The sequence below is a fragment of the Anomalospiza imberbis genome, unplaced genomic scaffold, assembly GCF_031753505.1.
Source record: "Anomalospiza imberbis isolate Cuckoo-Finch-1a 21T00152 unplaced genomic scaffold, ASM3175350v1 scaffold_1254, whole genome shotgun sequence".
Taxonomy (NCBI): Eukaryota; Metazoa; Chordata; class Aves; order Passeriformes; family Viduidae; genus Anomalospiza; species Anomalospiza imberbis.
The window spans coordinates 916-25059 of record NW_027099652.1 but is presented as its reverse complement, the minus strand read 5'-3'; the positions used below and the strand labels follow the sequence as shown (position 1 = coordinate 25059).

Sequence of the window (24144 nt, the reverse complement as noted above, 5' to 3'; positions counted from 1 at the left end):
CCAGACTGGGATGCCCCAAACTGGGAGTTTCTTATAAGGACCCCAGACTGGGACCTCAAACGGGGATCCCCTACAGGGACCCCCCACAACGGGGACCCCCACCACCTCCCAGCCCCCCCAAACCCACGTTTTGGGCAGTTTGATCTTCTTCAGGTTCTCCTCAGCCTTCTCATCCGCCATCCCCACGTGGCAGCCCAGGGCCAGCAGAGTCCTGGGGGCACCCCAAAAATCAGCACCCCCAAATCTCCGACCCCTCCTCAAAGCCCCCCTACCCCAAATCCAGCACCCCAACTCCAGGGGGCTCAGGATGAGGGGGGACCCCAAAACCCAGCCTATTTTGGGAGACACCCCAAAGTGGGAGAACCCCAAACCCCCCGCAGTCCCTCCAGCCTGAGGTGAGGGGTGACCCCAAAACCACCTGAACCCCAAAACCCCCCCAATCTGAGGTGAGGGGTGACCCCCAAAACCACCCCCAGGCTCAGAGGGGACCCCAAACCCACTCCATTTTGGGGTGATTCCTCCCAAACCCACTTCCCCTTTCCCAGGGGGTCCCCAAAAGGGGGGGACCCCCAAATTTCCCGGTCCCCCCTTTACTTGAGGGTCTCCCCCGACATCTGGAGGTTGTAGCCGCGCTCGGGCTCGGGGAGGCTGTGGAAGCTCAGCAAACAGGGGTGCAGGCGCTGCACGTCATCCCGGACCTGGGGCACCCCAAAAACACCTCCTAGCCACCGGGACCACCCCCGGCCCAGCCAGGGACCCCCCCAAAAACAGATCCAGAAGGGGAAAATCCCAAAGGATCCACCAAAAGCACCCCACGGGATCACCTCAAAAAACACCCAAACCTTGGGGAACCCCAAAAAGGGATCCCAAAAAGGGGCAACCCCAATTTAGGGAGCCCCAAAAAGGGACCTCGATCTGGGGACTCGTCCAAAGGACACCAAATGGGGGGTTTTGGGGTTCTACGAGGGGATTTTGGGGTTCCCTGGGGATTTTGTTGTTCCCCGGTGGGATTTTTGGGGTTTCTGGGGGAGATTTTGGGGTTCCCAGGGGGATTTTGGGGTTTCCCGAGGGATTTTGTGGTTCCTGAGAGGGATTTTGGAACCCATGAAGGATTTTGGGGGTGCCCAGGGGCGATTTTGGGGTGCCCCACTCACAGGCCAGTAGGTCCAGCCCTGCTCGATGTGGGTCAGGGCCCAGAGCTCAGGGTGGGTTTGGGGGTTTTGGTGGGGTATTACGGGGATTGGGTTTCCCAGGGGATTTTGGGGTTCCCAGGGGATTTGGGGTGCCCAGGGGGGGATTTTGGGGTGCCCCACTCACAGGCCCGTAGGTCCAGCCCTGTTCGATGCGGGTCAGGGCCCAGAGCTCGTGGATGTTCTCCGCCAGCTTCTCCCGGATGCGCTCCAGGTGTGGGGGCAGCACGATCTGGGGGGGGGGGAAAAGGGGGCGTTGGACCCCCCCAAAACCCCCAAACCCTATCCCAATTCCCCCAATCCCATCTCCATCCCTGAAAACCCCCCCAACATCCCCAACCCTGTCCCAATTCCCCAAATCCCACCTCCATCCCCCCAAAACCCTGTCCCAATCCTCCCTCCATCCCCCAAACCCCTGTTCCAATCCCACCTCCATCCCCCAAAACCCTGTCCCAATCCCCCCTCCATCCCCCAAACCCCCCAAACCCCTGTCCCAATCCTTCCTCCATCCCCCCAAACCCCTGTCCCAATCCCCCCTCCATCCCCCAAACCCCCCAAACCCTGTCCCAATCCCACCTCCATCCCCCAAACCCCTGTCCCAATCCCCCCTCCATCCCCCAAACCCCCCAAACCCTGTCCCAATCCCCCCTCCATCCCCCAAACCCCCAAACCCTGTCCCAATCCCCCCTCCATCCCCCAAACCCCCAAAACCCCTATCCCAATCCTCCCTCCATCCCCCCAAAACCCTGTCCCAATCCCCCCTCCATCCCCCAAACCCCCCAAACCCTGTCCCAATCCCCCTCCATCCCCCAAACCCCCCAAACCCTGTCCCAATCCCCCCTCCATCCCCCAAACCCCCCAAACCCTGTCCCAATCCTCCCTCCATCCCCCCAAAACCCTGTCCCAATCTCCCCTCCATCCCCCAAACCCCCCAAACCCTGTCCCAATCCCCCCTCCATCCCCCAAACCCCCCAAACCCCTGTCCCAATCCCCCCTCCATCCCCCCCAAACCCCCCAAACCCCTGTCCCAATCCCCCCTCCATCCCCCAAACCCCCCAAACCCCTGTCCCAATCCTCCCTCCATCCCCCAAAACCCTGTCCCAATCCCACCTTTTTCCCCCAAACCCCTGTCCCAATCCCACCTCCATCCCCCAAACCCCCCAAAACCCTGTCCCAATCCTCCCTCCATCCCCCAAACCCCCCAAACCCTGTCCCAATCCCCCCTCCATCCCCCAAACCCTGTCCCAATCCCACCTCCATCCCCCAAACCCCCCAAACCCTTTCCCAATCCCACCTCCATCCCCCAAACCCCTCTCCCAATCCCCCCTCCATCCCCCAAACCCCCCAAACCCCTGTCCCAATCCCCCCTCCATCCCCCAAACCCCCCAAACCCTGTCCCAATCCCTGCTCCATCCCCCCCAAACCCCCCAAACCCCTGTCCCAATCTCCCCCATCCCCCTCCCACCCCCCCGGCCGCGCCCCCCGCGCACCTGGCAGGTGTCCACGGGGCAGGGGGTGAAGGCGGTGTGGGGCAGGGCCCGGCTGGGCCCCAGGAGGCTGCGGGCCCCGGGCGGGGCCGAGCCGCGGTACGCGGTCAGCGGCTCCAGCCGCAGCCGCTCCCGGGGCAGCAGCGCCTCGGCGCAGGGCGCGTACCCGGGCGGGGGCACGAACCGGAACTCGCCGTGGCGGCCCCCCAGCAGGAACCGGAGTCTGGGGGCGACAGGGGCACCCCGAGTGAGACCCGGGCCCACAGAAACCCCCCAGACCCCTCTGGGACCCCCGAACCCACACCCCAACCTCCCCCAGAGCCACTCAGCCCCCTCCTTTAAGGGTCCCGCTCCACACTTTAGGGGTCCCAACCCCTTTCAGGGGTCCCACCTCTCACTTTAGGGGTCCCAGACCCCACTTTAGGGGTCCCACCTCCTTTCAGGGGTCCCAGCCCCCATTTTAGGGGTCCCAGCCCCCACTTTAGGGGTTTCAGCCCCTCCTTTAACAATCCCACCACCCCCTTTATGGATCCCGCCCCCCACTTTAGGGGTCGCACCCCCTTTCAGGGGTCCCACCTCTCACTTTAGGCATCCCAGCCCCCACTTTAGGGGTTTCAGCCCCTCCTTTAACAATCCCACCACCCCCTTTATGGATCCCGCCCCCCACTTTAGGGGTCCCACCCCCTCTCAGGGGTCCCACCTCTCACTTTAGGGGTCCCAGACCCCACTTTTGGGGTCCCACCTCCTTTCAGGGGTCCCAGCCCCCATTTTAGAGGTCCCAGCCCCCACTTTAGGGGTCCCACCTCTCACTTTAGGGGTCCCGCCCCCCACTTTAGGGGTCCCACCTCCTTTCAGGGGTCCCAGCCCCCATTTTAGGGGTCCCAGACCCCACTTTAGGGGTCCCAGCCCCCACTTTAGGGGTCCCACTCCCTTTCAGGGGTCCCAGCCCCCATTTTAGGGGTCCCACCCCCTCTCAGGGGTCCCACCTCTCACTTTAGGGGTCCCAGCCCCCACTTTAGGTGTCTCAGCCCCTCCTTTCACGATCCCACCACCCCCTTTATGGATCCCACCCTCCACCTGAGGGGGTCCCAGCCCCCTTTCAGGGGCCCCACCCCCCAATTTGGGGGTGTCCCCCCCTCACCGGACCCCCGCCGAGAAGCTGGCCACGGGGCTGAAGAGCGTGTCGAGGTTGAAGCCCTCGAGGACCCCCTGGACCGGGGCCCCGTTGAGGCGGAAGGAGGCGCTGGGGACCCCCAGGTCCAGGCAGCAGCTGACCACGTCCCCTTCGGCCAGAGCCCGGCGCTGGGGGGACGCCACGGCCTTGGGGACCCCCCCTGGGGGGGACGGAGGGGTCAGGGGGGTCACGGGGGTCCCAGGGTGGTCCCGGGGTGGTCCCGGGGGTTCCCAAGGTGGTCCCGGGGTGATCCCAGGGGTTTCCCAGGAAGCTCTCAAGGTGGTCCCAGGGTGGTCCCAGGAGGGTCCCAAGGTGGCCCCAAGGTGGTCCCAGGAGGGTCCCAAGGTGGTCTCGGGGTGGTCCCGGGACGGTCCCAGGATGGTCCCGGGGGTTTCCCAAGGTGGTCCTGGGGTGATCCCAGGGGTGTCCCAGGAAGCTCTCAAGGTGGTCCCAAGGTGGCCCCAAGGTGGTCCCAGGAGGTTCCCAAGGTGGTCCCAGGATGGTCCCGGGGGTTCCAAGGGTGGTCCCAGAGTGGTCCTGGGGTGGTCCCAGGGGATTCCCAAGGTGGTCCCAGGGTGGTCCCAGGGGTTTCCCAAGGTGGTCCCAGAGTGGTCCTGGGGTGGTCCCAGGGGATTCCCAAGGTGGTCCCGGGGTGGTCCAGGGGGGTTCCCAAGGTGGTCCCGGGGTGGTCCCAAGGTGGTCCCAGAGTGGTCCTGGGGTGGTCCCAGGGGATTCCCAAGGTGGTCCCGGGGTGGTCCAGGGGGGTTCCCAAGGTGGTCCCGGGGTGGTCCCAAGGTGGTCCCAGAGTGGTCCTGGGGTGGTCCCGGGGGGTTTCCAAGGTGGTCCCGGGGTGGTCCCAGGGGTTTCCCAAGATGGTCCCAGGGTGGTCATGGGGTGGTCCTGGGGGGTTCCCAAGGTGGTCCCAGGGTGGTCCCAAGGTGGTCCCAGAGTGGTCCTGGGGTGGTCCCGGGGGGTTTCCAAGGTGGTCCCAGGGTGGTCCCAAGGTGGCCCCAAGGTGGTCCCGGGGTGATCCCAGGGGTTTCCCAGGAAGCTCCCAAGGTGGCCCCAAGGTGGTCCCAGGGTGGTCCCAGGAGGGTCCCAAGGTGGTCCCGGGGTGATCCCAGGAGTTCCCAGGAAGCTCCCAAGGTGGCCCCAAGGTGGCCCCAAGGTGGTCCCAGGAGGTTCCCAAGGTGGTCCCAGGATGGTCCCGGGGGTTCCAAGGGTGGTCCCAGAGTGGTCCTGGGGTGGTCCCAGGGGTTTCCCAAGATGGTCCCAGGGTGGTCATGGGGTGGTCCTGTGGGGTTCCCATGGTGGTCCCAGGGTGGTCCCGGGGTGGTCCCAGGTGCCCCCTCCTCACCTGTCCACAGGTGGAGGCCATCGAAGGCGAAGGAGTTGAGGTCGTCGCCGGCGCCGTTGCCCCCCCAGCCCGCGCCCCCGCCCGGGGCGGGCCGGAAGCCCCCGGCCGCCCCCCAGCCCACGCGCAGGTGGGTGGGCACGGGGGTGACGAAGGGCCGGGCCCGCTCCACGGCCACCTCGAAGTACCAGCAGCGGAACTGCGTCGAGCCCGGCGCCGTCCCCACAAACAGGTTGGGGCGCACGCTGCGAGGGAACCGGGACACCCCATTGGGAACCCCGAATCCCACCCCGAGAACCCGAATCCCACCATGGGAACCCCAAATCCCACCTTGGGAACCCCAAATCCCACCCCGAGAACCCGAATCCCACCTTGGGAACCCCAAATCCCACCCCGAGAACCCAAATCCCACCATGGGAGCCCCAAATCCCACCCCGAGAACCCGAATCCCACCATGGGAACCCCAAATCCCAACCTGAGAACCCAAATCCCACCATGGGAACCCCAAATCCCACCTTGGGAACCCCGAATCCCAACCCAAGAACCCAAATCCCACCATGGGAACCCCGAATCCCACCATGGGAACCCCAAATCCCAACCTGAGAACCCAAATCCCTCCATGGGAACCCCAAATCCCACCCCGAGAACCCGAATCCCACCATGGGAACCCCAAATCCCACCATGGGAACCCCGAATCCCACCATGGGAACCGCAAATCCCACCCCGAGAACCCAAATCCCTCCATGGGAACCCCAAATCCCAACCCGAGAACCCAAATCCCACCTTGGGAACCCCAAATCCCAACCCGAGAACCCAAATCCCACCATGGGAACCCCACATCCCACCTTGGGAACCCCAAATCCCACCATGGGAACCCAAATCCCACCATGGGAACCCCAAATCCAACCATGGGAACCCCAAATCCCACCATGGGAACCCCAAATCCCAACCTGAGAACCCAAATCCCACCATGAGAACCCCAAATCCCACCATGGGAACCCCAAATCCCAACCTGAGAACCCCAATCCCTCCATGGGAACCCCAAATCCCATCCCCAGAGCCCCAAATCCCACCTTGGGAACCTCAAATCCCACCCCAAGAGGACCACCCGAATCCCCCACAGGTGTCCCCAAGTTCTTGTAGAAACATCTCAAGAGCTTCCAGGTGCACCTCAACGACCTCCAGACCATCTGAAGATGGCTCAAAACTCCCCAAAAACCCCAAAACTCCCCTCCTCAGGACCCCCCCCACCACCTGGAGCCCCCAGGACCCCCCCAAACCCCCACAGGTGTCCCCAAGTTCTTCTAGAAACATCTCAAGAGCTTCCAGAAGAACCTCAACCACCTCCAGACTACCTGGAAATGGCTCAAAACCCCCCCAAACCCCCCAAAACTCCCCTCCCCAGGACCCCCCCACCACCTGGAGCCTCCCAGGACCCCCCAAAACCCCCACAGGTGTCCCCAAGTTCTTCTAGAAACATCTCAAGAGCTTCCAGGTGCACCTCAACCACCTCCAGACTACCTGGAAATGGCTCAAAACCCCCCAAACCCCCCAAAACTCCCCTCCCCAGGAACCCCTCGGCCTCTCAAGGCCCCCCAGGACCCCCCGGAGCCCCCCGGGCGCACCTGGTGACGTAGTTGACCATGCCGGTCTGCAGCAGGAGGTCGCGGCGTGGCAGCAGGTTCTCGGTGATCAGGTTCTGGTTGGAGCGCACGGCCACGGCGTTGCAGACGCACAGCGAGCACAGCACGTCCAGCACCTGGAGGGACACACCTGAGCACGCCTGGGCGCGCCTGGGGACACCTGGGGACACCTGGGGACACACCTGAGCACACCTGGGGACAGCTGGGGACACCTGGGGACACACCTGAGCACACCTGGGCATGCCTGGGCACACCTGGGGACACCTGGGGACACCTGGGGACACACCTGAGCACACCTGGGCACAGCTGGGTACACCTGAGGACACCTTGGACACCTGGGGACACACTGAGCACACCTGGGCATGCCTGGGCACACCTGGGGACACCTGAGCCCACCCCTGGGCACTCCTGGGCACACCTGGGCACACCTGGGCACCCCTGGGCACCCCTGGGCACACCTGGGGACACCTGGGCACACCTGGGCACCCCTGAGCCCACCCCTGGGCACCCCTGGGCACCCCTGGGGACACCTGGGCACCCCTGAGCCCACCCCTGGGCACACCTGGGCACACCTGGGCACACCCTTGAGCACCCCTGGGCACCCCTGGGCACACCTGGGCACACCTGGGCACCCCTGAGCCCACCCCTGGGCACCCCTGGGCACCCCTGGGGACACCTGGGCACACCTGAGCCCACCCCTGGGCACACCTGGGCACACCTGAGCCCACCCCTGGGCACCCCTGGGCATACCTGAGCCCACCCCTGGGCACCCCTGGGGACACCTGGGCACACCTGGGCACCCCTGGGCACCCCTGGGGACACCTGAGCACACCTGAGCACCCCTGGGCCCACCCCTGGGCACCCCTGGGCACCCCTGGGGACACCTGGGCACCCCTGGGCCCACCCCTGGGCACCCCTGGGCACACCTGAGCACCCCTGGGCACCCCTGGGCACACCTGAGCACCCCTGGGCACCCCTGAGCCCACCCCTGGGCACCCCTGGGGACACCTGGGGACACCTGGGCACACCCCTGGGCACACCTGGGGACACCTGGGGACACCTGGGGACACACCTGAGCACACCTGGGTACCCCTGAGCACACCTGGGGACAGCTGGGGACACACCTGAGCACGCCTGGGCACGCCTGGGCACACCTGGGCACACCTGGGGACACCTGGGGACACCTGAGGACACCTTGGGACACCTGGGGACACACCTGAGCACACCTGGGCACGCCTGGGGACACCTGGGGACACCTGGGGACAGCTGGGGACACCTGGGGACAGCTGGGGACAGCTGGGGACACCTGGGGACACCTGGGCACACCCCTGGGCATGCCTGGGGACAGCTGGGCACAGCTGGGCACAACTAAGAGCACACCTGGGGACACCTGAGCACACCTGAGCACACCTGGGCACACCTGGGGACACCTGGGGACACCTGGGGACACACCTGAGCACACCTGGGCACACCTGGGCCCACCCCTGGGCACACCTGGGCACACCTGGGGACACCTGAGCCCACCCCTGGGCACACCTGGGCACACCTGGGCACCCCTGAGCCCACCCAGGCACCCCTGGGCACACCCTTGCGCACCCCTGGGCACACCTGGGGACACCTGGGGACACCTGGGCACACCTGGGCACACCTGGGCACCCCTGGGCACACCCTTGAGCACCCCTGGGCACCCCTGGGGACACCTGAGCACCCCTGGGCACCCCTGGGCACACCTGAGCCCACCCCTGGGCACCCCTGGGCACACCTGAGCACCCCTGGGGACACTTGGGCACACCTGGGCACACCTGGGCACCCCTGGGCACACCTGGGCACCCCTGGGCACCCCTGGGCCCCGCCCACCTTGTGGTTGCGGCCGTGCTTGTCCAGCAGGGAGATGATGGACTTGATGTGGTTCTCCTGGATGATGTTCAGCACCTCGGGGCTCTCGATCAGCACGCAGTACAGCACCTCCAGGATGCCTGCGCGTGGGGCCGCCCCACGGCGCGCTCAGACCCACGCCGGGGGGACCCCAGACCCACGGGGGGGACCCCAGACCCACAGCGGGGCCAGACCCACGCCGGGGGGACCCCAGACCCACAGCGGGGCCAGACCCACGGCGGGGGGGACCCAGACCCACAGCGGGGCCAGACCCACGGCAGTGGGGACCCCAGACCCATGGGAGAGACCCCAGACCCACAGCGGGGCCAGACCCATGGCAGGGGGGACCCCAGACCCTTGGGAGAGACCCCAGACCCACAGCGGGGCCAGACCCACGGCAGGGGGGACCCAGACCCACAGCGGGGCCAGACCCACGGCAGGGGGACCCAGACCCACAGCGGGGTCAGACCCATGGCAGGGGGGACCCCAGACCCACGGGGGGGACCCCAGACCCACAGCGGGGTCAGACCCATGGCAGGTGGGACCCCAGACCCATGGGAGAGACCCCAGACCCACAGCGGGGCCAGACCCACGGCAGGGGGGACTCAGACCCACAGCGGGGTCAGACCCATGGCAGGGGGACCCAGACCCACGGGGGGGACCTCAGACCCACAGCGGGGTCAGACCCATGGCAGGTGGGACCCCAGACCCACGGGGGGGACCCCAGACCCACAGCGGGGTCAGACCCATGGCAGGTGGGACCCCAGACCCACGGGGGGGACCCCAGACCCACAGCGGGGTCAGACCCATGGCAGGTGGGACCCCAGACCCATGGGAGAGACCCCAGACCCACAGCGGGGCCAGACCCATGGCAGGGGGGACCCTAAACCCATGGGAGAGACCCCAGACCCACAGCGGGGCCAGACCCACGGTGGTGGGGACCCAGACCCACGGGGGGGACCCCAGACCCATGGGAGAGACCCCAGACCCACGGTGGTGGGGACCCAGACCCACAGCGGGGTCAGACCCATGGCAGGTGGGACCCCAGACCCATGGCAGAGACCCCAGACCCATGGGAGAGACCCCAGACCCACGGTGGGGGGGACCCCAGACCCATGGGAGAGACCCCAGACCCACAGCGGGGCCAGACCCACAGCGGGGGGGACCCCAGACCCATGGGAGGGACCCCAGACCCACGGGGGGGACTCCAGACCCATGGGAGTGACCCCAGACCCACGGGGGGGGACCCCGACCCATGGGGGGGACCCCAGACCCACAGCGGGGTCAGACCCATGGCGGGGGGGACCCAGACCCATGGGAGAGACCCCAGACCCATGGGGGGGACCTCAGACCCACAGCACGCTGGGAGCCACAGCAGGGGGGACCCCAGCCCCACAGCAGGGTCAGACCCACAGCGGGAGGGACCCCAGACCCACAGTGGGGGGACCCCAGACCCACAGTGGGGGGACCCCAGACCCATGGGAGAGACCCCAGACCCACAGTATCCCCCCAGCCCCTCTCCCAGCCCCACAGAATCCACCCCAGCCCCACAGGAGGCTTCTCAGCCCCATAGGAAGGTTCTCAGCCCCCCAGCATCGCCCTCCAGCCCCACAGAACCGCCCCCAGCCCCACGGCCGCCCCACTGACCCGAGGAGGCCTCCAGCCTGTCCAGCTTGCTGACCAGCCAGTCCAGGTTGGTGGAGAAGAGCGCGCAGTTGGCTCGGTTCCCCCGGATCAGCGAGGCTGGGGGGACACGGGGGGTCAGCCCTGCCCCACAGCACCCACACCTGCCCCACAGCACCCACACCTGCCCCACAGAACCCACGTCTGCCCCACAGCACCCACACCTGCCCCAGACACCCCATATCTGCCCCAGACACCCCATATCTGCCCCATAGCACCCACATCTGCCCCACAGCACCCACACCTACCCCAGACAGTCCATATCTGCCCCATAGCACCCACACCTGCCCCACAGCACCCACACCTGCCCCACAGAACCCACACCTGCCCCAGACACCCCACGTCTGCCCCACAGCACCCACACCTGCCCCATAACCCCCCGTATCTGCCCCATAGCACCCACACCTGCCCAGACACCCACATCTGCCCCACAGCACCCATACCTGCCCCATAACCCCCCGTATCTGCCCCTCAGCACCCACACCTGCCCCATAGCACCCCATATCTGCCCCCTAGCAGCTCATATCTGCCCCATAACCCCCCGTACCTGCCCCAGAACCCCCCGAACCTGCCCCACATCGCCGCATCCCGCCCCCCAGCCCCCCAAGAGCCGCCCCCCGGCCCCACCCAGCAGCTCGTAGAGCAGGTTGACGATCTCCTTCCAGGCGGCCGCCGCCTCCTCGCCCGCGGCCTCCCCGAACTGCGCCGCGGTGCTGTAGGCGCTCAGGCGGTCGATGCAGCTCAGCACCAGGGTCAGCATCCCCTGCGGCCCGGGGGGCGCTCAGACCCCGCCCGTGGGACCCCCGGCACCCCCAAACTGCGACACCCACCCTGGGACCCCCCCCAGAGCCACCCCAGGACCCCCAAACTGGGACACCCACCCTGGGACCCCCCCCAGAGCCACCCCGGCACCCCCAAACTGCGACACCCACCCTGGGACCCCCCCCCAGAACCACCCTGGGACCCCCGAACTGGGACACCCACCCTGGGACCCCCAAACTGGCACCAGGGTCAGCATCCCCTGCGGCCCGGGGGCGCTCAGACCCCGCCCGTGGGACCCCCGGCACCCCAAACTGACGACACCCACCCTGGGACCCCCCCCCAGAGCCACCCCAGGACCCCCAAACTGGGACACCCACCCTGGGACCCCCCCCAGAGCCACCCCGGCACCCCAAACTGCGACACCCACCCTGGGACCCCCCCCCAGAACCACCCTGGGACCCCCGAACTGGGACACCCACCCTGGACCCCCAAACTGGCACCAGGGTCAGCATCCCCTGCGGCCCGGGGGGCGCTCAGACCCCGCCCGTGGGACCCCCGGCACCCCCAAACTGCGACAGACCCACCCTGGGACCCCCCCCAGAGCCACCCCGGCACCCCAAACTGCGACACCCACCCTGGGACCCCCCCCCCAGAGCCACCCCGGAACCCCCAAACTGCGACACCCACCCTGGGACCCCCCCCCAGAGACACCCCGGCACCCCCAAACTGGGACACCCACCCTGGGACCCCCCCCCAGAGCCCCACCCGGGACCCCCAAACTGGGACACCCACCCTGGGACCCCCCCCAGAGCCCCTCGGGGACCCTCAAACTGGGACACCCACCCTGGGACCCACCCAGAGCCCCCCCAGGACCCCCGAACTGCGACACCCACCCTGGGACCCCTCCCCAGGACCCCCGAACTGGGACACCCACCCTGGGACCCCCCCAGAGCCCCCCCAGGACCCCCGAACTGGGACACCCACCCTGGGACCCCCCCCCAGAGCCACCCCCGGCACCCCAAACTGGGACACTCACCCTGGGACCCCCCCCCAGAGCCCCACCCGGGACCCCCAAACTGGGACACCCACCCTGGGACCCCCCCCAGAGCCACCCCTGGACCCCCAAACTGGGACACCCACCCTGGGACCCCCATAGAGCCTCCCCCCAGGACCCCCAAACTGCGACACCCACCCTGGGACCCCCAAACTGGCACAGGGTCAGCATCCCCTGCGGCCCGGGGGGCGCTCAGACCCCGCCCGTGGGACCCCCTGCACCCCCAAACTGCGACACCCACCCTGGGACCCCCCCCCCCAGAGCCACCCCGGCACCCCAAACTGGGACACCCACCCTGGGACCCCCCCCAGAGCCACCCCAGGACCCCCAAACTGCGAGCCCCCCCCACTCCGCGACACCTCCACGACCCCACTGCAACCTCCCAGGTTTGGGGGGGGGGTCCGGGGGTCGCACCTCCTGCTGGAAGAGGCCTCGGATCACCCGGACCTGGCCAAGCCCCCAGACTCACCCTGAGTTTAACCCTCTATCCCGAGTTTAACCCTTTAACGCCGAGTTTCACCCCTTAACCCCGAGTTTAACCCTTTAACCCCGAGTTTAACCCCCTAACCCCGAGCTTAGCCCTCTAACCCCGAGTTTCACCCCTCCCAGGTTTGGGGGGGGGTCCCGGGGGTCGCACCTCCTGCTGGAAGAGGCCTTGGATCACCTGGACCTGGCCAAGCCCCAGACTCACCCTGGGGCACAGGTTTAACCCTTTAACGCCCAGTTTCACCCCCTAAGCCCGAGTTTAGCCCTCTAACCCCCGAGTTTAGCCCCTCACCCCGAGTTTAACCCTCTAACCCCGAGTTTCACCCCTCCCAGGTTTTGGGGGGGGTCCTGGGGGTCGCACCTCCTGCTGGAAGAGGCCTCGGATCACCCGGACCTGGCCAAGCCCCAGACTCACCCTGGGGCACAGGTTTAACCCTTTAACGCCGAGTTTAGCCCCCTAACCCCGAGTTTAACCCCCTAACCCAAGTTTAACCCTCTAACCCCGAGTTTCACCCCTCCCAGGTTTGGGGGGGGGTCCCGGGGGTCGCACCTCCTGCTGGAAGAGGCCTTGGATCACCTGGACCTGCCAAGCCCCCAGACTCACCCTGGGGCACAGGTTTAACCCTTTAACGCCGAGTTTAGCCCCTAACCCCGAGTTTCACCCCCTAACCCCGAGTTTAACCCTCTAACCCCGAGTTTCATCCCTCCCAGGTTTGGGGGGGGTCCCGGGGGTCGCACCTCCTGCTGGAAGAGGCTCTGGCGGGCCCGCAGCGCCCGCAGGCGGCCCTGGCGCTGCTCGTGCCGCAGCTCGGGGGGCGGCGGCTCCAGGTACCCGATCAGGTCCCGCAGGCTCAGGATGACGGCGGCGATGGGCAGGGGGGGCGGCGGAGACCCCCGGGGGCGGCCCTGGAGGCTGTCCAGGCTCCTGGGGACGATGGGGGGGGGGGGTCAGACACCAGGACCACCCTAACAACACCCCCGAAACTCCCCAGGACCCCCCGGATATTCCCATGGGGACCCCCCTCCCCCCCGGGAGTCCCAGGAGGTTTTGACTCCTCCCCCCCCCCCCAGGACCCCCCAGAGCCCTCCAGAAGTTTCTGATGCCCCCAGGACCCCCTCAGGACCCCCCAGGACCCCCCAGGACCCCCCCAGGACCCCCGCAGGACCCCCCAGACCTGATGAAGGCTCCGTAGAGCCCCGTGGTGCTGAAGACCATCCCCATGGCCCCCAGAAGGTTCTGACCCCCCCAGGACTTCCCAGAAGGTTCTGACCACCCCAGAACCCCCCCAGAACCCCCCCAGAACTCCCCCAGGACCCCCCAGGACCCCCCCAGGACCCCTCAGACCTGATGAAGGCCCCGTAGAGCCCCGTGATGCTGAAGACCATCCCCATGGCCCCCAGAAGGTTCTGATCCCCAGGACTTCCCAGGAGGTTCTGATCCCCCAGGACTTCCCAGGAGGTTCTGACACCCCCAGAACCCCCCCAGAACTCCTCAGGACCCCCCAGGACCCCCCAGGACCCCCCAGGACCCCCCAGACCTGATGAAGGCCCCGTAGAGCCCCGTGGTGCTGAAGACCATCCCCATGGCCCCCAGAAGGTTCTGATCCCCCCAGGAGGTTCTGACACCCCCAGAACCCCCCCCAGAACCCCCCCAGAACTCCTCGGGACCCCCCAGGACCCCCCAGGACCCCCCAGGACCCCCCAGACCTGATGAAGGCCCCGTTGAGCCCCGTGGTGCTGAAGACCATCCCCATGGCCCCCAGAAGGTTCTGACCCCCCAGGACTTCCCAGGAGGTTCTGACACCCCCAGAACCCCCCCAGAACTCCTCAGGACCCCCCAGGACCCCCCCAGGACCCCCCAGACCTGATGAAGGCCCCGTAGAGCCCCGTGGTGCTGAAGACCATCCCCATGGCCCCCAGAAGGTTCTGATCCCCCCAGGACTTCCCAGGAGGTTCTGACACCCCCAGAACCCTCCCAGACCCCCCCAGAACCCCCCCAGAACCCCCCCAGGACCCCCCAGGATCCCCCAGGACCCCCCCAGGACCCCCCAGACCTGATGAAGGCCCGTAGAGCCCGTGGTGCTGAAGACCATCCGAGCCGCCTGCGACTCCTGGCGCTGGGAGCGGCTCAGGGTCAGCGCGTCGTCCATGTGCCCCTCCTGGTGCAGGATGGCCTGGGGGGCAAAGGGCGGGGGTCACAGGGGACCCCCAAAACCCCAGAGACCCCCCCCCTGGACCCCAGAGACCCCCCTGAACCCACAGAGACCCTCCCCTAAACCCCAGAGACGCCCCCCAAACCCCAGAGACCCCCCTGAACCCACAGCGATCTCCCGAACTCCAGAGACCCCCCCTGAACCCCCAGAGACCCTCCCCTAAACCCCAGAGACGCCCCCCAAACCCCAGGGACCCCCCCAACCCACAGCGACCCCCCCAAACCCACGGAGAACCCCCTGAACCCACGGAGACCCCAAAAGTCTCAAAGAACGTTCCAGAGCCTCTCTAGAGCCATCCCAGCGCTGCTGACAGTCCCAAAACGCCTCAAAATTCCCCAAAACTCCCCCTCAAAGCCCCCCCCAGGACATTCTGAGGACCCCAAAAGACCCCAAAGATCCTCCTAAATCCCGAAGACCCCAAACACTCCCCCAAAGCCCTCCTAGACCCACCTTAGCGCCTCTCAGAGCTCTCAAAACCCTCTAAAACTCCCCAAACTCCCACCCCCCCACCCAGCCCCCCCTCGGTGATTTTGGGGACCCCCCCCCGGGGATTTTGGGGGTCCCACCTTCCTCTTGAGCAGGCCGAGGCGCAGGGCCTTGGGGTCGGGGGCGGCGTAGGTGACCCAGAGCCCGCTGGCGCCGTGCTGCAGGAAGCACAGGGACTCGCCGTACTTGATCTCGGGGGGGCCCCATGCCCTCGATGTCCCTTTTGGGGGTCGTCTCCAGCTTCTCCTGCGGGGCCGGGGGGCACAGGGGGCGTCAGGAGGGGCAGCGGGGTCCGTGTGGGGGGCAAGGAGTGGGGTGGGGACGCTCAGCGAGGTCCGGGAGAGGACCAGGAGAGGGCTGGGGACACCCAGGTGACATTCCCAGGGACAGGGACCAGAACAAGGTCAGGGAGAGGACCAGGAGAGGGCTGGGGACATCCAGGTGACATTCCAGGGACAGGGACCAGGAGAGGGTCAGGGAGGGGACCAGGAGAGGGCTGGGGACATCCAGGTGACATTTCCAGGGACAGGGACCAGGACAAGGTCAAGGAGAGGATCAGGAGAAGGTTGGGGACACCCAGGTGACATTCCCAGGGAGAGGGACCAGGAGAGGGCTGGGGACATCCAGGTGACATTCCCAGGGACAGGGACCAGAACAGGGTCAGGGAGAGGACCAGGAGAAGGTTGGGGACATCCAGGTGACATTTCCAGCGACAGGGACCAGGACAAGGTCAGGACAGGGACCAGGAGAGGGTTGGGGACATCCAGGTGACATTCCAGGGACAGGGACCAGGACAAGGTCAGGGAGAGGATCAGGAGAAGGTTGGGGACATCCAGGTGACATTCCAGGGACAGGGACCAGAACAGGGACCAGGAGAGGGTTGGGGACATCCAGGTGACATTTCCAGGGACAGGGACCAGGACAGGGACCAGGAGAAGGTTGGGACATCCAGGTGACATTCCCAGGGACAGGACAGGGACCAGGAGAGGGTTGGGGACATCCAGGTGACATTCCCAGGGACAGGGACCAGAACAGGGACCAGGAGAGGACCAGGAGAGGGCTGGGGACATCCAGGTGACATTTCCAGGGACAGGGACCAGAACAGGGTCAGGGAGAGGACCAGGAGAGGGCTGGGGACACCCAGGTGACATTTCCAGGGACAGGGACCAGGACAAGGTCAGGGAGAGGATCAGGAGAAGGTTGGGGAACATCCAGGTGACATTTCCAGAGACAGGGACCAGGAGAAGGTTGGGGACATCCAGGTGACATTTCCAGAGACAGGGACCAGGAGGAGGTTGGGGACATCCAGGTGACATTTCCAGGGACCAGGACAGGGACCAGGAGAGGGTTGGGGACACCCAGGGGACATTCCCAGGGACAGGGACCAGGAGGAGGTTGGGACATCCAGGTGACACTCCCACCTTGGAGGCACGGAAGCAGAAGGTGGCCACGCGCGTGTTGGCCGCGCTGGCCTCCACCATGGCCAGCCCGGTGGCCTCGGTCAGCGCCAGGTAGCGGCCGGTGGTGACGTGGCGCAGGCGAAGGGCTGTCCCCAACGCAGGTGGCTCCCGCTCCAGCTGGGGGACACGGGAGGGGACACTGCTGTCACCAGGGGGGTGGGGACATTGGGGGTGGGTCATGGGGACACGGGGGGACATGGGACACAGGGTGAGGACATGAAGGTGTGTCACAGGGACATGGGGTGACACAGGGGACACAGGGATGGGTCATGGGGACACAGGGGACACAGGGATGGGTCATGGGGACACAGGGGACATGGGGTGGCACAGGATGGGTCACAGGGACACAGGGATGGGTCATGGGGACACGGGGACATGGGGTGACACAGGGGACACAGGGACATGGGGTGACACAGGGGACACAGGGATGGGTCATGGGGACACGAGGACATGGGGTGGCACAGGATGGGTCACAGGGACACAGGGGACACAGGGATGGGTCATGGGGACACGGGGACACAGGGATGGGTCATGGGGACACAGGGGACATGGGGTGGCACAGGATGGGTCACAGGGACATGGGGTGACACAGGGGACACAGGGATGGGTCATGGGGACACGGGGACACAGGGATGGGTCATGGGGACACAGGGATGGGTCATGGGGTGGCACAGGATGGGTCACAGGGACACAGGGACACAGGGATGGGTCATGGGGACACGAGGACATGGGGTGGCACAGGATGGGTCACAGGGACATGGGGTGACACAGGGGACACAGGGATGGGTCAAGGGGACACAGGGGACATGGGGTGGCACAGGATGGGTCACAGGGACACAGGGATGGGTCATGGGGACACGAGGACATGGGTGGCACAGGATGGTCACAGGACACAGGGATGGGTCATGGGGACACAGGGGACACAGGCTGAGGACGTGCAGGTGTGTCACAGCGACGTGGGGACACGAGGAGATGCTGACAGGGTGACACCAGGACAGGACACAATGGCACAGGGACACAGCTTGGGGGCACTCCAGGACCCCAAACGCTCACTGGGGCTCCACGGGGGGACCCCACGGAGTGTCCCCAGTGTCCCTGGGGGGTGGTGACACCCCGCGTCCCCCCCGTGTCCCCCTACCTGATGCGCAGGGCTCCAGGCGCCACAGGGACCTGGCGTGGGCGCACACGGCGCCGCCCTCGTAGTTGACAACGCTGCTGGGGGGGTGACAAAGGTGGGGGAGGTCACAGCCAGTTGGGGACCCCCTCCCCGCGTGTCCCCCCACCCCAAATTTGGGGGGACAAAGTGGGAGAGCCCGCACCTGCGCTCCTCGCCCTGCTCGGGGGCCGTGGGGGTCAGGCACTCGTCCATGTGGCCGTGGAACAGGCGCATGACGTGGCCGCCGGTGACAAAACTGAGGGGACATTTTGGGGTGGGGGGGGGGGGTGTCAGGGTGTTGGGGACACCCAAAAAGGGGCCCCACCCAAATTTGGGCGTGCCTCAGGTGTCACCTTCCTCGGAGCCCGAGCAGATGGGGTTCATGTTCCACAGGGTCTGCATGAAGGAGGCGTCCACCTGGAGCTCCCCGGAGGCCGTGGAGAGGTGCTGGGACAGGTGGGACACGGGTGTGACACAGGTGACACACCTGTCACCAGATGTCACCAGGTGTCCCCAGGTGTCCCCAAGTGTCTCTCCGAGGACACGCTGACCAGGATCAGCTCAGGGGATCCTGGTGTCCCCCCGTGTCCCCAGGTGTCTCCCTGTGTCCCCAGGTGTCCCAGGTGTCCCCCCGTGTCCCCAGGTGTCCCCAGGTGTCCCCAGGTGTCCCAGGTGTCCCCCCGTGTCCCGGTTGTCCCCAGGTGTCCCCAGGTGTCCCCAGGTGTCCCCAGGTGTCCCCTCTCACCAGGTATCTCTCCAAGGACACACTGGACCAGGATCAGCTCAGGGTATCCCCGTGTCCCAGGTGTCCCCAGGTGTCTCCCTGTGTCCCCAGGTGTCCCAGGTGTCCCAGGTGTCCCCCCATGTCCCAGGTGTCCCCAAGTGTCCCCAGGTGTCCCCAGGTGTCCCAGGTGTCCCCCCGTGTCCCAGGTGTCCCCTCTCACCAGGTATCTCTCCGAGGACCACGCTGACCAGGGTCAACTCAGGGGATCCCCGTGTCCCAGGTGTCCCCCCGTGTTCCCCCGTGTCCCCAGGTGTCCCCAGGTGTCCCCCCGTGTCCCCAAGGTGTCCCAGGTGTCCCCGGTGTCCCAGGTGTCCCAGGTGTCCCAGGTGTCCCCAGGTGTCCCCTCTCACCAGGTATCTCTCCGAGGACACGCTGACCAGGATCAGGTCGTCTCCCACCCGAACCTTCTCCCCCTCGGAGCGCTGCTTGGACGCCGGGTGCATTGTCCACCAGCACGCCTCACCTGGGGGCGCACCCCAAATCAGCACCCCAAAAACCGCGCCCCCAAAAACACCCCAAACCCAACACCCCCCCACCAGGGGGGGACCCCCGGAACCCTCGGGGTCCCCCCCTTTACCCTGCGGCGTCCTTCTGCAGCCCCACGTCGAAGGCCAGTTTGTCGGTGACCGAGCGGGAGGTGGTCAGGCAGCTCAGGTACTGGGGGGACACGCGGTTATTGGGGGTCCCCCAAATCCCCTCCGAGCCCCCAAATCCCCCCGAGCCCCCCAAATCCCCCCGAGCCCCCCAAAACCCCCCCACCCGACGCCCCCCCAAACTCACCATGCCGCTGTGCGAGTGTCTCAGCAGGATGGCGTGGCCGTAGAGCAGCGTCCGGTGACCCCCACCCTGGGAGGACTTGGGGGGCACAGGGGGTCAAGGAGGGGACCCCAAAACCCCCCCGAGGCCTCCTGGACCCCCCAAAAAAACAGCTTGAACCCCATAAAAGCCCCCGGTGGGCTCCATGTTTCAGACACTGCTCCTTGTGCATCGCTGCCCCCTTGTTTTGGGGTCTCCCCCTTGTTTTGGGGTCCCCCGTGTTGGGGTCTCCTGTGCATTGCACCCCCCTCGTTTTGGGTGCACCGTGCCCTTGGACCCCCCTCATGTCGGGGTCACCCTCATGGTGGGATCCCCCCCCAAATTGAGGACTCCCCTGATTTCGGGGTCCCCAATTTTAGGGTCCCACTCCCCATTGGGGTCACCCCCTGTGGAGGTCCCCAATTTCGGGGTCACCCCACTGAAATCCCCACAAATTTGAGGGTCCCACTTTTGGGATCCCCTTAATATTGAGGGTCTCCCATTCTGGGGGGGCCCTTCCTATATTGAGGTTCCCCCAAATTGGGACCCCAAATTTCAGCCCCCCCCCCCAATTTGGGATCCAAATTTCGGGGTCACCCCCATATTGAGGTTTCCCCCAACTTTGGATCCCAAATTTCGGGGTCACGCCACGTCTGGGTCCCCGATTTTTTGGGATCCCTGGTGAATTTGGGATCCCCCCCATCTGGGGTTCCCCCCAGTGAATTTGGGATCCCCCCTTTTGGGGCTCCCCCAAATTGGGATCCAAATTTCGAGGTCACCCCTCATCTGGCTCCCCAATTTTTTGGGATCCCCAGTGGATTTGGGATCCCCATTTTTGGGGTTCTCCCCATGCCCATGGGGGGATTTGGGATCCCCTTTTTTGGGATCCCCCCCTTTTTGGGATCCCCCTTTTGGGGTCCCCCCCATGCCCATGGGGGGATTTGGGATCCCCTTTTTTGGGATCCCCCCCTTTTTTGGGATCCCCCTTTTGGGGTCCCCCCATGCCCATGGGGGATTTGGGATCCCCTTTTTTGGGATCCCCCCCTTTTTGGGATCCCCCTTTTGGGGTCCCCCATGCTCCTCCCCCCCCGCGCTCACACTTTGGGGTCCCATGCGGAATTTGGGGGGGGCTGTGGATGGGATGGGATTGGGGTGGAGGGGGGGCACACCCGGACCCCTGGGTCCATGCGGGATGGGCGGAGCCCCCCAAAATTTGGGGGGGGTGGGTGAGGAGGAGGAGGAGGAAGGGCGTGATGAAGGTGAGGATGAGGATTTGGGGTCACCACACCACAGTGGCACCTACCCACTTATCCAGATCGACCCCCTGGGTGGGCGGGGGAGAGAAGACGGGGGGTCACGGGGGGGCTGCGACCCCCCAAAAACACTGGGGACCCCACACCCAAAAACCCCAGAGGATCCTAAACCCCCCAAAAAGGATCCCAAAAAACTCCTCCAGGGAACTCACAGGATCCTAACCCCCCAAAATCTCCTCCAGGAACCCTCAGGATCCTAAACCCCAAAAAGGACCCCAAAAACTCCCCAGGAACCCCTCAGGATCCTAAACCCCCCAAAAAAGGACCCCAGGAACCCCCAGGATCCTAAACCCCCCAAAAAGGACCCCAAAAACTCCTCCAGGAACCCTCAGGATCCTAAACCCCCCAAAAAGGACCCAGGAACCCCCAGGATCCTAAACCCCCAAAAAGGACCCCAAAAACTCCTCCAGGAACCCCTCAGGATCCTAAACCCCAAAAAGGACCCCAAAAACTCCTCCAGGAACCCCTCAGGATCCTAAACCCCCAAAAAGGACCCCAAAAACTCCTCCAGGAACCCCTCAGGATCCTAAACCCCCCAAAAACTCCTCCAGGAACCCCTCAGGATCCTAAACCCCCCAGAAAAGGACCCCAAAAACTCCTCCAGGAACCCCTCAGGATCCTAAACCCCCAAAAACTCCCCCAGGAACCCCTCAGGATCCTAAACCCCCAAAAAACTCCTCCAGGAACCCCTCAGGATCCTAAACCCCCAAAAACTCCTCCAGGGAACCCACAGGATCCTAAACCCCCCAAAAACTCCCCAAGGAACCCCTCAGGATCCTAAACCCCCCAAAAAGGAGCCCCAAAAACTCCTCCGGGAACCCACAGGATCCTAAACCCCCCAAAAACTCCTCCAGGGAACCCACAGGATCCTAAACCCCCCAAAAACTCCCCAAGGAACCCCTCAGGATCCTAAACCCCCCAAAAAGGACCCAAAAACTCCTCCAGGAACCCTCAGGATCCTAAACCCCCCAAAAACTCCTCCAGGGAACCCACAGGATCCTAAACCCCCCAAAATCTCCTCCGGGACCCCCTCAGGTGTCCCCAAAACCCCTCCAAGACCCCACACCCCAACCCAACAGCCCCTAAAACCCCTCCAGGGCCCCCCAAATCCCCTCTAAAGGACCCCAAATCCCCTCTAGAGCCCCCAGATCCACAGTGGGACCCCAGACCAGGATTTGGGGACCCCAGACCAGGATTTGGGGACCCCAGACCCACCTCTGGAGCCCCCTGGGTACCCCTCGGGCCCCCCAAATCCACCCTCCAGCCCCCCAAAATCCCTTCTTAAGACCCCAAATCACCTCTTGTGCCCCCAAATCCTCCTTGGGACCCCAGACCCACTTCTTGTGCCCCCAAATCCTCCTTGGGACCCCAGACCCATCTCGAGGACCCCCAAAATCCTCTTTGGACCCCAAGACCCACTTCTTGTGCCCCCAAAATCCTCTTTGGGACCCCAGACCCACCTCGAGGACCCCCAAAATCTTCTCTGGGACCCCAGACCCACCTCGAGGACCCCCAAATCCTCCTTGGGACCCCAGACCCATCTCGAGGGCCCCCCAAATCCTCCTTGGCACCCCAGACCCACCTCTTGTGCCCCACAAATCCTCTTTGGGACCCCAGACCCATCTCGAGGGCCCCCCAAATCCTCTTTGGGACCCCAGACCCACATCGAGGACCCCCAAAATCCTCTTTGGGACCCAGACCCATCTCGAGGGCCCCCCAAATCCTCCTTGCGACCCCAGACCCACCTCGAGGACCCCCAGATCCTCCTTGGGACCCCAGACCCACATCGAGGACCCCCAAAATCCTCTTTGGGACCCCAGACCCACCTCGAGGGCCCCCCGAATCCCCCGTGGGACCCCCGACCCACCTCGAGGACCCCCAAATCCTCCTTGGGACCCCAGACCCACCTCGAGGGCCCCCAAAATCCTCATTGGGACCCCAGACCCACCTCGAGGGCCCCCAAAATCCTCCTTGGGACCCCCGACCCACCTCGAGGGCCCCCCAAATCCTCCTTGGGACCCCAGACCCACCTCGAGGACCCCCCAAATCCTCCTTGGGACCCCAGACCCACCTCGAGGGCCCCCCAAATCCTCCTTGGCACCCCAGACCCACATCGAGGACCCCAAAATCCTCTTTGGGACCCCAGACCCACCTCGAGGGCCCCCCAAATCCCCTCTTTCAGGACCTCCAACCACCTCCAGTGCCCCGTGGGACCCCCGAATCCCCTGTCAGGGACCTCAAAGCACCTCGAGGGCCCCCCAGATCCCCTCGGGGGGGGGGTCCCCAAATCCCCTGTGGGACCCCAGACCCACCTCGCCTGCCGATCTCGGAGCTGTTGGCCAGCATCTCCTGCAGCGCCCGCACCGACAGCGACTGCTCCAGCACGAAGCTGCACACGGCCAGGTCGGGGGGGACATTCTGGGGACAAACGGGGGGCTCAGGGGCCATGGGGGGACGTTCTGGGGGGACACCGGGGGGGTCAGAGGTCGTGGGGGACCCTCCCTCACCCTTGGGACGCCGCATGCACCCACCCCAAACCTCAGGGGTTTCCCCCAGACCCCAACTCTGGCTGTCCCAGCCTCTAAACCCTCCCTCAGACCCCCCCCCAAAACCCCTCCAGGTTTGGGGTCCCCGCAGCCTCCCGGGCCTTTCCCCGAATTTTGGGGTTCCCCCGAATTTTGGGGGTCTCACCTGTGCGTTGGAGGTGGGCTCCAGCGAGCACAGGCGGTTCCCGAAGCCCTCGACCGACAGGCAGAGCTTGAGCTGCTCCTTCAGCAGCGTGGTGGTGCACTGCAGGACCACCTCGTCGTCCTGGGGGGGAAACTGGGGGGTCAGCACCCCAAAATATCCCCAGAGAACCCCAAAATGACCCCCAGAACCCCAAAATAACCTCCAGAACCCAAAATAACCTCCAGAAAACAAAAAAAAAAACCAAAAAAACGAAAAAAAAACCTCTGTCCTATGGGGTGGGGTGGCACTGCAGGACCACCTCGTCGTCCTGGGGGGGAAACCGGGGGGTCAGCACCCCAAAATAACCCCCAGAACCCCAAAACTACCCCAGAACCCCAAAATAGCCACCAGAACCCCAAAATAGCCACCAGAATCAAAAATAGCCACCAGAAAACCAAAAAAACCCAAAAAACCGAAAAAAAGCTCTGTCCTATGGGGTGGGGTGGCACTGCAGGACCACCTCGTCGTCCTGGGGGGAAACCGGGGGGGTCAGCACCCC

General features: G+C 65.5%; 1 protein-coding gene across 1 annotated transcript; it reads right to left on the bottom strand.

Moving 5' to 3' along the window:
- Positions 1–123: 123 nt before the first annotated feature.
- On the bottom strand, positions 124–23738 carry LOC137465986 (ryanodine receptor 1-like; the record flags this gene model as incomplete). The annotated part of the gene is given in 27 exon segments (XM_068177944.1): positions 124–211; positions 595–698; positions 1318–1422; positions 2681–2900; positions 3819–4011; positions 5209–5450; positions 6831–6964; positions 8706–8824; positions 10371–10466; positions 11034–11169; positions 13447–13633; positions 14054–14142; positions 14763–14882; positions 15488–15610; positions 15612–15653; positions 16829–16950; positions 16953–16984; positions 17908–17915; positions 18013–18079; positions 18187–18279; positions 18349–18470; positions 19158–19273; positions 19389–19464; positions 19588–19662; positions 20772–20779; positions 23237–23333; positions 23607–23738. Coding segments are annotated over 27 exon segments (2946 nt in total), but the record flags the coding sequence as incomplete, so codon positions are not given.
- Positions 23739–24144: the final 406 nt, after the last annotated feature.